This window comes from Gossypium raimondii, chromosome 1 (assembly GCF_025698545.1).
Source record: "Gossypium raimondii isolate GPD5lz chromosome 1, ASM2569854v1, whole genome shotgun sequence".
Lineage (NCBI taxonomy): Eukaryota > Viridiplantae > Streptophyta > Magnoliopsida > Malvales > Malvaceae > Gossypium > Gossypium raimondii.
In genome coordinates this window covers 37540325-37555063 of record NC_068565.1, presented here as the reverse complement: position 1 = coordinate 37555063, position 14739 = coordinate 37540325, and the positions used below count along the sequence as shown (strand labels likewise).

At 30.6% G+C, this 14739-nt stretch overlaps 1 protein-coding gene and 1 non-coding gene across 2 annotated transcripts; both read left to right on the top strand.

Annotated features, from left to right (window-relative positions):
• The first annotated feature begins 8543 nt into the window (after positions 1 to 8543).
• Positions 8544 to 8625, top strand: TRNAS-UGA (transfer RNA serine (anticodon UGA)). The gene has a single exon. It is a non-coding gene; the product is annotated as a tRNA-Ser (tRNA).
• A 4492-nt stretch (positions 8626 to 13117) lies between these two features.
• On the top strand, positions 13118 to 14404 carry LOC128032717 (uncharacterized). The gene is made up of 3 exons (XM_052621443.1): positions 13118 to 13578; positions 13678 to 13847; positions 13962 to 14404. Exons 1-3 carry the CDS (start codon positions 13118 to 13120, stop codon positions 14402 to 14404), a joined length of 1074 nt encoding a protein of 357 aa, XP_052477403.1.
• Positions 14405 to 14739: the final 335 nt, after the last annotated feature.

Here is a 14739-nt window from a genome sequence, read left to right as displayed (position 1 = left end):
AAACTAATTTATTAAAGGCTTAAGGACTAAACATAACTCTATACTTATATACCATAACCGAACCTATATAATACCAAAACTAAATCAATCATCACCCAATGCATAATAATTATACATACAAGGCATCACTTAACATATAGATTTCGCCTAAAACATACAAATTCATAAATTTTATTACATCTTAACCATGTATCCTACCATTCAAAATGAATCAAGTATAAAGCCGAATATGCATAATCACAAACATCATTTTAACAAAAATTAACAAAAGCATAAGGACTAAACATAACTAAAACGAATAAGCCATTATCAACAAACCGAACACAAGCACAAAAATAGGTTATTTTCATATGGCTATTTATAAGTACATGACTTAAACTAATCAAAATTATAAGCAAACCTATAGATATTCAATTTAATATCATTTAATTCTTGCATATTCGAATATATAACTAATCTAAAAGCCAAGTCAACAAGTCTAGATCCATTTGCATCACATTTATTTACCTAACACAAAATTATACCATAATCAAACATGCATAAACATAAACTCCATTTTAGTGACTATTAAGACCATACACATAGATACAAACTCAATCAAAAGAAAATAAGCCATTTTCGCATGGCTTGGGCTATTAATTACATATACATATTTGATCCAAAATCAACGTTTCGACTATGCTATACATGCCATATATTTGAAATCAACTTAGTAAAATATTGAAAGAAAATGTCGATAGTGTGGTTGGCTTTGCTGACGATCCCTGAGCTCGTAACAACTTCAAAATCTATAAAACTGAGGTAAACAAATACAAACACACATAGTAAGCTATTTGAAGCTTAATAAGTCGTAAGCAAAAATATACATTATCACTAAGTTAGCCAAAACCGAATATACATGCTTTCTAATGACAAATTATCATTTATAACTAACATACTCATACGATATAGTTAATAATACACATATACATGAATCTAATCAAATTACTTATATTAAAATCATTTATTCCACATTTAGCTGAATATGCATCTCCACATATGCATACACATAGCTCACATTTATAACTTAACATTATACAACTAATTTAACAACTAACTTACCTTACTTTCACAACTTGATATAAGTACATACCTGAGCTCTTTTAAATTCGATTTCTCATTTAATCTTCACTTAACTTTTCCCGTTGAACCATTCGGAAGTAAAAAGGATACACGGATAGTCGGAAGGCTCGTACAATGCCAACATCCCAGACGTGGTCTTACATGTAATCACAGATCGATGCCACTGTCCCAGACAGGGTCTTACACAAAAACATAATTCGATGCGAACATCCCAGACGTGGTCTTACACAAAAACACAAATCATAGATCCTATGCCATGACATAAGTATCCTATCTATTCCTAGGGTTCATACGGGCTTTCAAATATTGAATATCTATTGAATCAAACTTGAAACATAACCCTATATCAATACTCACATTCGGCCAATGCATAAATAAATTCAAATAATTTACTTTTTCATATATCATATATATAAATTCTTAAATTTAACAACATTAAAATGCTTATCGACTTACCTTGGATAACGACGGACACAGTCGACTACTCGACTACTTTCGACTTCCCCCGATCTAATTTTGTTTCCTTCATTTCGCGATCTAAACATATTCAGATTTAACTTTTTTATTCAACAATTCATTCAATTTAGTCCAAAAGCACACAATGGGCAAATTACCATTTTGCCCCTAACATTTTAAATTTTTTACAATTTAATCCCTATTGCATAAAACACAAAATTTGCACACATCATGCTAGGGTCGAATATTCATAGTCTTCATACAAGCCCACACATTTCATTTATTTTTCATTTTAGTCCCTCAAATTTTTTTTTCACAATTTTCCCTAATTACTCAAATTCACCAAAAATTCAAAAACAAAACATGTTAATCTAACACATATATTTCATATTTCATCAATTAACATCATAAAACTCAAACATTCATCAATGACGCATTTCAAAATCATCATTAATTCACAAAATGAAGACATGGGTTTTGAAGTATTCGAAGCAACGATCTCAAAAACGTAAAAATTATCAAAAACCGAAGTAAAACATACCTATAATCAAGCTAGTTGAATGTCGAAACTTTAACAAGCATGAATGGTTTTCTTTCTTTGCTACATTCAGCCAAGAAAGATGATAATGGCCATCTTTTTTTTTTGTTTTATTTTATTATAACTTAATTTATTAACTAAGTTACAAAATTAACCTTTAATAATATATATTTATAACATATAATCTAAGGGTAATTTAGACCATTGCCGCCCACTAACTATATATTGGCCTTATTGCATCATAAATCCTCCATTTTATAAAGACAACAATAATTAAGTACTTTTAGATTTAACCCCTAAATTTTCATTTTACGCGATTAAGCCATTTTCTTTAATCGGTCACTCAAACGACAAAATTAAAACATGAAAATTTCACACAATCAAATTTACACATAATAAACACAGAAAATAATATTAAAATTTTTTTAGACTCAGATTTTTGGTCCCGAAACCACTATTCTGATTAGAGTCAAAATCGGGCTGTTACAAGAACATAAACTCTATAAATAGACATGTTTAGCCTCATTTGAGGAGGCTTGGCCAAGTGAGCCACTTAGTTAGTTTTAGGTTTTCATTTTAGTTTTTATTTTCTTTCAATTTAGTCTTCTAAATAGTTTATGTTCTTGTGTAATTGGGATTCCATTTCGATCCAAGCTTTCAACTTAATAGTTTTTATTTATTTCTTTTTGGTTTCTAGTCGCAATTGGAATTATCTTTGCAATTGTTAAAGGAAATCTCGCTTTCGTGCACGAATCGACATCGAGATGGATTTATTTTCTTATTCCCTTCTTTTATTTCATTTACTGTTTTGCATGTTAAATATCAGTTTAGGGATTATTGCATATAGATCCATGAGTGGCTAGTTTCCTTGGGGAGATTAATGAACTGATGTGTGACTAATTAATGGATGAATTAGGGTTTAAATTCGATTTAGTTGGTTTAAATTATGTGCGATTAAACCCTAAGAAGTAATTTAGGATAAACGAGATCGAGAGATAAGTTTACTGAGTAAATAATAATTTATCCTGGTCAAGAAAGTGAGGTCAAGAGATGAGCATGTATTGGTCGATTAGTTAATTAGTTAGAGGTCAAGAGGTAATAACTAGTTAATTAATAGCTAACTTGATAAAACCCGAGTTCTAAAGTTAATTAGGAACACTAGAGTGAGTTAATCTTTTGTCTATTAATTGGAATTAATTTCGATTGTTACATTGTTGTCTTCATATTAGATCATTTATGTTATTTTGGTTGATCAATTTTAATTTTGGTTTTTCGTAAAATAATTTTAGATTAGTACTATTTAGACCTATTAGTACAGAAAATTAATTTAAGTTTAATTCAACCTCTCTTAGGTAGATCCTCGGAATACTTTTCAAAGTGCTTCGTTGTAACATTCTTCCATTTACAATTTGACCCATATACTTGCGGACACCGCTATTTAATCATATATTTATTTGCTGCAATATGTTCAGTCCAGACGTTCGCACATCTGGTGGTAATCAAATTGTTGGCGCCGTTGCTAGAGAAATTATATTTTTACTATCATAAAAATATATAATTTAATTCTGACCCGCCCAAAAAATTTTTTGACTTTGCCCCTGCCCCCCTAAGTCGTATTTCTAGATCCACCACTGAAAAAGGCCATTTGACCGTTAACCTTAACAGTTTACCGCCCCTAATTTTTTGCAATTAAAGCCACCACATGTCACAAGCACGGCGTGACATGTGACAAAAAATGATAAAAATAAAAATCAATAAAATTTATAAAAATAATTAAATTTTAATAAAAATATAATCATTTATTAAAAATTAGAAAATAAATATAAAATCGTAAAACAATTATTAAAACTTGTAAAATTTTATAAAAATTATAAAAAAAATTATAAATTATATAGAAATATAGAAATAAATTATAAAATTTTATAAATTCATAAGAAAATTATAAAAAAATGTAAAGAAATATAAAATTAAGTAAAAAATTATAAAAGTTATTGTACCAAAAAAACATTTTATAATTTATCTATAACTTTAACGGTCAACCGTTAAAGTTAATGGTAAAAGGGCATTTTTCAGTGGCGGATCCAGAAATATGACTTAGGGGGCAGGGAAGTCAAAATTTTTTTTTGGGCAGAATTAAATTATATATTTTTATGATAGTAAATATGTAATTTCTTCATTTTAAAAACCTATATCTTTATAATTTTTAGAGGATTAAATTAAATTTTTATCATTTTTGGTGGGTCAAAGTGCAATTTTACCATTACTAATTTAAAATTTTATAAATTATAAAAGGCCTAAATGAAAAAAATTTCATTTTAGGGGGTAGGACCCCTACCAGCCCCCTAGTGGCCTTTTTTATGCATTTTGGTAATTTAAATACCCAATTGAGTGCAAAAAAAAAACGGGGGGCTTAATTGATTTTTTTTTTTTAAGTTTGAAAGTCTTTTATATGCAGTTTGGTAGCTCAAGTACCCAATTGAGTGCAAAAAAAAAAAACCAAAGGCTTAATTATTTTTTAAAAAAAAGTTTGAGGGTTTTTTACAAGATTAAGCCAATAAAAAATACAAATGTGTTTAGAATAGGAACCAAACTTAAGAATCAATGATAATATCACTATTAATTAACCATCTATCCAAATGAACTAATGTGTTAAAATTAGTAATTAAAAATAAAAGTAAAGTTTAAAACAACATGAAATAAAAATACAAATATGAGTAAGAGAAGAATCATACCCGAGACTCAAAGTCAAAATCACTAACATTTAATCATTTGACTAAAAGAGTTAATATGTTAAAAAAATCAGAAAGCACTCCCTGTAGGACACGTTTTTACTGCATGTCGTATGATTAAATGCACTTATTTATAGTGATTCTTTAGATGTTGTTTGAATTAAAATGTCTTGCAAATGCACTTATTTATAGTGTTGAGTCTTAGTTTCATTTGGTATATAACTATACCACTAATTAAGCGATTTTTTTCCTTTGGTATATAACTATACCACTAATTAAGTGATTTTTTCCTTCATAATTAAGTGATAAATACGATAACACTAATAATGAAAATTTTATTTATAAAATAATTAAAATTAAAATTATTTTTATTAAATTTTATCTCTCTCATGATATGGGTGAAAGAAATCATTTTATGTTCAAAATATTATCTTTTAAACTTTATTTAATGAATATAGGTGAACCGATAATGAACTTATATTTTAATACTATTGAACATGTGTCCTTGGATTTGTAGTTTTAATTATTTTATTTAAAGAATAAAAGTATGAAATGATAAAAGTGTCACCACAATAATTTAATATATTATTAATAGAATAATTATTGTAATACCCAATTTTAGCCGGGCTCACATATGGAAACATATTTTTCGAGGATATACAATCTTAGATATGATATGCAATCTTAGATATGATCTATGCAATCTTATGATCTATGCAATCTTAGATATGATCTATGCAATCTTAGATATGATATGCAATCTTAGATATGATCTATGCAATCTTAGATATGATCTATGCAATCTTAGATATGATATATACAATCTTAGAAAATATGATTTTGTAATCTTAGAGATTTAATTTGTAGATACCCTTTAATCTTAGCCGTTGATGTAATTGATCTGTACCGTTGGATTTAGGGAGGCTCAGCTATAAATAGAGGCCTCTCCCTTCATTGTAAAAAAAAGAATAAAAAAGGGAGAACGATTGGCAGTTTTTTAAAGGTGGTTTACTGTTTTCTTTTTTTTTTCTTTTTCGATTATTTTTTACTTATTTACGATTTTAAAAAAGGAAGAATGTGATACCACTGCGAATTTTATTTATTTATTTTATTTAGCCCTAATAAAGTGACGCGTTTCAAAGGATGGAGATATTTTCCCATTCGAGCCCTATGAGTTATTCGCGCCTTTTAATTGGGTCTTTCATTTTTTTTATTCTGTTGATTTTCAATTTAATCCTTAATCTTTCATTTTAGGTTTTTAGTCTATTTTATTAATTTATTATTATTTTTTTATTATTATATTATATATTATTATTATACCTACATATATATAGCATATGCATGTTAATATATATACATATATATTTTAAACGTTTTAATATATATACATATTATATACATACTTTATTATTATTTTATTTTCATATTTTTATACATATATATATACACATTTATATTTCATAATATTTATCGTTTGCCCATATTCTATGATTTTTATATGTTTATACATTTTGTAATATATAAACATATATTTATACTCCATTCAAAGCTTATTATAAATATTTTCCACGTTTTTATATTATACTTATATATTTCATTTTTTTGTAAATGCATGAATATATTTTATATGTATATATTTATATTTTCCTTATTTTCATAAATGCATTATGTATTATATATATATATATATATATAAGTTTTATAACCCAAAATTTTATGAGTAAATTATCTTTATGTCTTTTATTCTTCATAGTTTCAAATGTATATATATTTTGTACCTTTTTCTCTTTATTTTTTTGTTTATTCCTTCATTTGCTTATTGATGTTGTTTTCATTTATATCCATTTGATATTTTACATGTCGTTGTTTATGTACATTAATTTCGTTTATTTCTATGCCATTGTTGTATTTATTATTACATTTTATATTTAATGTAGCATCACATCATTTTTTTCGATTTTAAAATTTTCAAAATTGAGATAACACTCGTATTTAGGATTTTCAAGGAAATTAAGCCCTAACGTATTGGGTTCCGATTTTCTTCGTTAAATCCAACGATCGAGGGTTGCTCATTAATAAAAAATATATAAAATAAAAAGCTTGTTGTTGGGGAGTTAAATATGTTGTATCCTAACGTATTGGATGTGACGTATTGATTTCTTGAGACAAAGATTTTTTGAAAAAATAATAATAAAGGAAATATTTCAAGTTTGGGATTTTGAGGAATTGTGCCCTAACGTATTGGGCCGCGATTTCTTAAATCTTAAACAAATGAATATTCTTTTAAATTTTTATTACACGAGTTTTAGACTAATTCATTTTTGAGGAAATTAGAATGTTGTGCCCTAACGCATTAGGTGTGACATTTTCTTTCTCCGAAATGATAAGGGTCTTAATAAGTAACGTTTTTAAGTTTTTGCTAAGGATTATATTTTTCAAATTTTCGACATTAAGACACTAATTAATTAACTAGGTACCAATTTTGGGCGTTATGAGGGTGCTAATCCTTCCTCGTACGTAACCGACTCCCGGATCCATTTTTCTAAAACTCGTAGACCAAAGCCTTTTTTTTAGTTGATCCAATCACACCTCAATAAAAGATTGGTGACAACTCTCAATTTTCATTTTTAAAGTCGACAACCTAAAACGTTTGTTTTTCAAAAGAATGGTTTCGACAATTATAATTAGGGTTAGTATTTGGTACACTGGTTGTGCACTTTTTTTATTCCACAAACAGTCTTAAAAAATTTTAAAAGATACAACTAAGTTAATTAATTTTACATTAATATATTATTATGTTAATTAATATTTCTTTTTATTATCATATTATAATTAATAATATGTTAATAAATTATTTTAATATCAATTTAGTAATATAATGCATATAAAAAATTTATCGATTCAAAATTTCTCTAAATTTATACTTTTATATAAATATGCAGGCTCATTTTAACATTTTGGGACCCTAGGTGAAACAATAAATTGGGATTCTTTTAAAAGAAATTATAAAATGTAATATAATATAATAAAACATATACTAGTAATAAAATAAAAAAAGTGGGGCCTTTTTCTTTTTCTTTTTTTTTTATGCTTGCAATTAAGCGTCAATGAGAAGACTTAAAAGGTTAAAGATTTTTTTCCACGTTAAAAGTTGAAAATTTTCTTTTGTCCCCTTCTAGTCTTGGGTCTTGGGCGTACCCCGGGACTGTAAATATATACATTAGATAAAAATAGCAATACAATTTCAATTTACAAAAATTTTATAAAAGAATATTACCAATACGGAATCTATATATTTATATTGTATTTATTAAATATCATAACCACATTTAAAATGTTATATACATATGTATTTAATTGTCAATAAGATTTTATCTCGATCGTAAGATTGAGGTTTTAAAACTTTAAAATCTCATTTTCGAGTCTCATAATATATAAATGTATTATGTGTGGATCCTCCTTTAAATTTATTTTAATTATAATTAAATCGCGTCTTATGAAAACTTTCATATACCAAAAAAAAATCCATGTCATGCTTATCTTACTTTTTCTTATTTTTGGGTATTTCCTTTTCTATTGTACTGGAATTAATATTAGTAGGTTTGTACTTTGTAGAAAGCATATCAACGACCTGCATATAGAGTTGGACTTTGTTGATAAACGTTAATAAAATATTTTCAGGTCCTCCTAACAAAACCGTCGATATGTCCGAGTGGTTAAGGAGACAGACTTGAAATCTGTTGGGCTACGCCCGCGCAGGTTCGAACCCTGCTGTCGACGTTTTGTACATTTTGTTTTGGTTATTTTCCCGAACGTACGTCTAGCTCATAAAAGAGTCCCCCACTCGCTATAAATGAGGATCGGGCATGGACCCTGCAGTGGCAATTATAGCTCTCACAAGGATAGCAACAACAACAAGAAATCATATATTGTAACTCGCATGCACTAAAATTTGTTATTTTATTTTAAGGTAAATTATTTAGATAGTCATTTTAAAAGTGTTGTGCTCTTATTTTAGTCACTTTAATTTTTTTTTTTTTGTCAATTTAAGTATTGTCTTAAGAATTTTGATTGCTTTGGTTATTCCTCGGTTAAACACCAAACGAAATGCTGATTGGGATGTCACAAAAAGTGGATTGTGTAGCCACATGTTTATATATTTTTACATGTCATTAAATAGATTTCCCCAAAAAAGTTAAATCATTTAATATTATTTTAAATTGTTTAATGTTTATAAAAGGACTCATACTAGTAAAATCTCAAATTTCTAGTTTGACACGTGGCACTATTTCGATAGCGAATATAGTGAATTATTGAGAAAATTGGAAAAATTTTCAAATAAAAGAATTTTATGGGATTTAATGAAAAGAATTTTATAGGTGAAAATGTGATGACACAAATATTGAAATGTTGAAGGACTAAAACAGAAAATTTAAAAATGGAAATAAGAGTTTTTATTGCCTATTTGACATGAAATAAATTGGAATATGACTCGGTAGTGTGAAAATCACTTTTAGGACTAAACTGGGAAGAACTAGAAGTAGAGGGACTAAATTGTTATTTTCCCATTGTTAGTGAAGAAAGTGGAAAATTGTAATTCTCGCTGCTTATGGAGTTATATTGAAGAATTATTATGAATTATGAATTATGAATTTGAATTGGTCTAAGTATCAAATTTTGAGAAGAAATCGTGAAAATAGACAAAAGGGGATAAAATAGTAATTTTACTATAAAAGGGTAATTTGATCAATTCTCGAGACTTTTATGATGTACATAATATTTAAGTGTGATATTTGATATTTGAAAATATTTTGGATTGTTGGAACCTCATATTAAAGAATTGGATCACAAAAATTGGACTTGAATAGTTGAACATGGGCCTCGGGTCCATTTGTTGGTCTTTTTATGAGGGAAAAGAACCTCATCAGCCTTCATTTTTCTCTTCTCCAGTAGGCAGTGGCCTCCCATGGCTAGTTCCCTTCCTTTTCATTTTCTTGCTTTTTTCTTCATGCTTGTAGAAGCCCAAATTTGCCCAGGCCCTACCAGCAAAATAACACCAACCCACAAGCCCAATTACAACCCAAACCCGAGGCCCAAATTGAGCCCAATTTCCCAAAAACCCCAACTAGGGTTTGGAAAAATGAAACCCTAGCCAAGCCTAGCGCCGCACCCATCCCTCGCTGCTTGCCTTGTCCCATCGCCACCCACCGTGCCTAGCTTCATCAACACTGCAAAAAGCAAGCGGAACGCAAAAAGCAAACAACAAATAATAGAAAAATAGAAATAGATGAGATATAAAAGCAAAAATACGATCTTTGTAACAACAACAACAATGAAATAAAAAAACAAAAAGGTTGACTCCATTTTCTTTCTCTTTTTACGTTGCTATTTTATTTTATTTTATTTTATTTTATTTTATTTTTGTTTGTTTGATTTCTTCTTTATAACAAAACGAAAAAGAAAAGAAAGGGATACTCATCGGTCTCAAAAGCCCGTCACGGAGACCACCTTGGCGTTGGAATCGGACTAAAAGGAGTACGAAAAACCCTCCTTTTCGACTTTTCGGGACTAAAAGGGTATATTTTTAGAAGGGTCGAGATCGGGTTCTAAAACCGACTTTTGGTACCTTACCACCGCTCATGACGGTCGGTGGCGATCCCCACGCGGAATCTGGGCAATGCCAGTGAAGCTAGAGAGAAAACAAAGTTTTAACTCCTTTTTGAAACAAAGCTGCTGAAATGAAAAAATAATATTTTTGGGCTTTTATATTGTTGGCAAAACGGCGTTTTGGGTGGGCTCTCAGTGCAAAACGACGCCGTTTAGGAGTCGACCCAAACCGACCCGACCTGCATCGCCTAGGATCCGCATGTTTCTGCGGTGAGGGATATTTATGCGAGATCCTTCCTCTTTGCGCCTTAATGCAATCTGGTCCCTTTTGTTTTTTAATTTAGCCGTATAACTTTACTTTTGTTCCATTTTAGTCCCGCTCAAAGTGATGCGTTTTGGAATGAGGGTATTTGTTGTTCGGTCCCCACCCTTTGCTGCGCCACAATTTGATCATTTTCTTTGTTTCCAATTTCGATTTCATTTTAAGGTTTCGCTTAGTTTCAATTTAATCCTCTCTGGATATTTTAGTTATTTATCGTCAAATTGATCATTTTAATATATTATTATTAGTATTATTGCTTGTTATTGTTAGTTTTATTTTCTTTCCATTTATGTATTCATTATCTTATTATTTCATGAGTTAACATATTTATTTCATTTGTTTATTTTATATGTATATATCATTTTGATCATTTATTATTTATTTCAAGTTTTTTTTATACTTTCAAACTTTTCTTATTATTATTATTATTATTATTATTATTATTATTATTATATTATTATTATTATTATTATTAGTTTACTATTATTATTATTATGGTTATTATTATTACTATTATTGTTAGTATTAATATTACTGTTATTTCTCTTATACTTTTCTTTCACGAATATTTATATACCTATTCATATATATATATATATACATATATATATTTATATATATTAAAACATGTATATTTATATATATATATATATATTATATAAACGTGTACATTTATATATATATATATATATTATATTTCTTTTTTACATATATATTTTACTTATGCCTACATATGTATTTTCATATTATTATACACATCTATGTATGTATTTTTATTTTTATAAATAGATATTTATACCTTTTATATTTTATAGCCTTATTCATTTCTTTATTTATTTCCTTATTTATATTCTCATTATTATTTTGAGCGAATATTTTAATTTTATTTCCTTATATGCGTTGTTATTTTGTATGTTATTGGTTTATCCTTTTATCTAATTTATTTTCATTGCTATTACTCATATTATTTATGTTACATCATCGTATTCATTTTCGTTTTGTTCGATATTGACATTGTGTTTTATTTCAGATTAGATTAATTTTATTCGATGCATAAATTATGATTTTTGAATAAGCAAAATCTTGTATTTAGATTCGAGAAGGTCGTACCTAACTTACTGGGTTTCGATTTTCATAATAAATCTAAATATACGAATCTTTTCAAACTCAAGTTTTAAACAATCTCGGGAATTAAGAAAAGATCGTGTCCTAACTTACTGGGCATGTTCCCTTTTCTAAACCCGGGATAATCAAACATCTTTTAAATAAGTAAATTTTGACATTCATTCGCACATCGGGAATTCGAGACATTGTGTCCTAACTTACTGGATATGATGCTTTCTTTCTCGATTAACATGGAACGTGCCCCTTTTCCCAAAATTTTCAACATTTTAATATAAGGATCGTATTTTTAAATTTCTTTAAAGTTTTCAGTTTTTCAACACTAAGACATTAAGTAATCAACTAGGTACCAATTTTAGGCGTATCGAGGGTGCTAATCCTTCCTCGTGCGTAACCGACTCCCGAACCCATTTTTTCTGAATTTCGTGGACCAAAACTGTTATTTTAATAAAATCAAATCGTTTATTAAAAACAACCACTTTTCAAGGTGACCCGATCACACCTTATCAAAAAGGATTGGTGGCGACTCCCATTTTAATTTTCGTTTTCAAAATCCAAGTTGGCCCCGTTTCATCAAAAAAATGGTGACAACAGCTTGGCGACTCCACTGGGGACGTAAATAAGAGAGTCAAGCCACGAGTTGATTATCTCTTGTCTTTTTGTCGAAAGTTGAAAATTTGAGTTAAATATCCGATCCTCTCATTGCATTTTATTTTGAGTTATAGTTTTTATCATGTTTTGTATTTTAAGTTTTTTATATACCTCTGCACATTGCATTGCATGACCGTTGGTCACACCTCTTAAGTGGGAGTGAGAAGCTACGCCTTCGTGAGGTTTTCACCTCCGCATGGGATAGTGAATCGCTTCCGGGATACATCCGTACCTATGTCTTCGTGAGATTTTCATCTCCACATGGCCATAGGGAAATGTATTCCCCTGAACTGAACTCGGTCCTTATGAGCCTATAATGGGTGAGGATTGAGGAATCTGCTGGTTCAGGTACCCTGCTTAGAACCAAACCACATGTAATGACCCATAAGAACCGACCTAGGTAGAGCTACGCCAAACCTTAGTGCTTACCTAAATGGATGTTATATTTATCGTCATTTACGTTAAATCTTGTTCTGCGTAATATTATCTTTGCTTTATTTGCGATTGTATAGCATTGTCATTCTAAAAGAGGTGTCGATTCATGTTCAGTGTCTAAAACGAAAGCTTATCATGGAAAAGGGATTTCTTGATAAAGTAGAAGATAATGCGGCTGTGCGAGTTTGGGCTGAAACGACACAACGGGAGAAAGGCGATAGTCTTACCGAGGGGCACGTGTCAGAATTATGGGATTTCACCCGTATCAGTGTAATCCAGAATGACCTTCGAGAAATGAAAGAAGTCTGGGATCAGTGGGATGTCGAGACCAAGCAGCTGTTCTATTGTAACTACGGTGACCTACCTTATCTGCTCAGTGTCAAAGTGGACAAGTATTTATTCCGAGCCCTTGCTCAATTTTGGAATCCTGCCTACAGTTGTTTCACTTTTGGGAAAGTCGATTTGACGCCTACTGTGGAGGAGTATACGACCTTGCTTTGGTGCCCAAAGTTTCAAGTCGACAGGGTTTATTCTAGAGCTGCTTGTGTCCCTCCATTGTTAAGGAAATTAATGAACATTATCGGGATGAGCGAGCAGTAGGTCGCTGCCCGAATCCAACAGAAGGGCGACAGTAAATGTGTCCCTTGGAAAAGCTTACGAGATTTGGTGCTTGTACATCCTGACGTAAAGAAAAGGGTCGATGTCTTCGCTTTAGGTATCTACGGGCTAGTGGTCTTCCCCAAGGCTTTAGGGCACATCGACGAGGCTGTATCTGATTTGTTTGATCGGCTTAGTAAAGGGGTTACGCCGGTTCCGGCAATACTGGCTGAAACTTTCAGATCCCTGAGTGCATGTCGGAAAACAGGTGAGGGAAGGTTTATTGGATGCGCACAACTTTTGTTGGCATGATTTCATAGTCATTTCTGGAAAATGGAAAAGGTCTCTTATCGAGTGTTCTCTAACGGTTACTCCCCTCTAGAGGAATTGGTGGCCACACCAAGACGGGATGATATTTCAGAAGAAAGATGGAGGGAGATACTCCAGAATCTCCAGGATGAAGATATTGAATGGAGGGCTCCTTGGTTAATTCTTGATGAGATATTGTACCGGTGTGGAGATTTCGACTGGGTTCCTCTGCTCGGGATATGGGGAGCTATCGGATATGTTCCCCTACTCGAATCCAGACAGTATAGATCACGACAATTCGTACCAGCAACGCTGGGGTTGGCCTATTCTGATTTTTCCTATAGTGAGGACAATTACAAGAAAAAGGTTCGAGAAGTGTCTAATGCCTGGAACCAAACTCACCGAATGAGAATTTTAGCCGTGGGTCCGACGATGACCCCCGAGTATAGCCAGTGGCGTGATCAAAGGGTCAACGATAATATCCCGGCATCTAATCGAAGCGCTTTCGATCTTTAGAGGAACACCTACAAGTACTGCCCTCTGAGATAGAGATTATCAAGTAAGAATTTGAAAAGAGGAGTTTGGAGATAGGGAGAAAAGTAGAGAAGTTAGAGGAAGAGAAAATGCAGTTAGGACTGGATTTGGACATTCAAAGATTAGAGGCTGACAAATTAAGGAAAGGGAAGAACAAGGCAGAAGAAGATTTAGACAGCCTGAAGACTGATTACAAGAAGTTGCGCAGGTCGATAAGAACTGCTGGCTTGGGTAAAACGCCAGAACAATGGCGACAGGAAATTCAGGAGGAAAGAACGAAAGCTAATCAGTGGGAAAAGAAATTTTGAGGATGCTCA

What these genes read in the sequence shown, in the direction of transcription:
- LOC128032717 (XM_052621443.1), top strand. Translation starts at nt 13,118, where the DNA reads ATGGAAAAGGGATTTCTTGATAAAGTAGAAGATAATGCGGCTGTGCGA. An exon ending in ATTATCGGGATGAGCGAGCA is followed by an intron (nt 13,579 to 13,677) that starts GTAGGTCGCTGC and finishes CGTAAAGAAAAG; the next exon opens with GGTCGATGTCTTCGCTTTAG. An exon ending in GAGTGCATGTCGGAAAACAG is followed by an intron (nt 13,848 to 13,961) that starts GTGAGGGAAGGT and finishes ACTCCCCTCTAG; the next exon opens with AGGAATTGGTGGCCACACCA.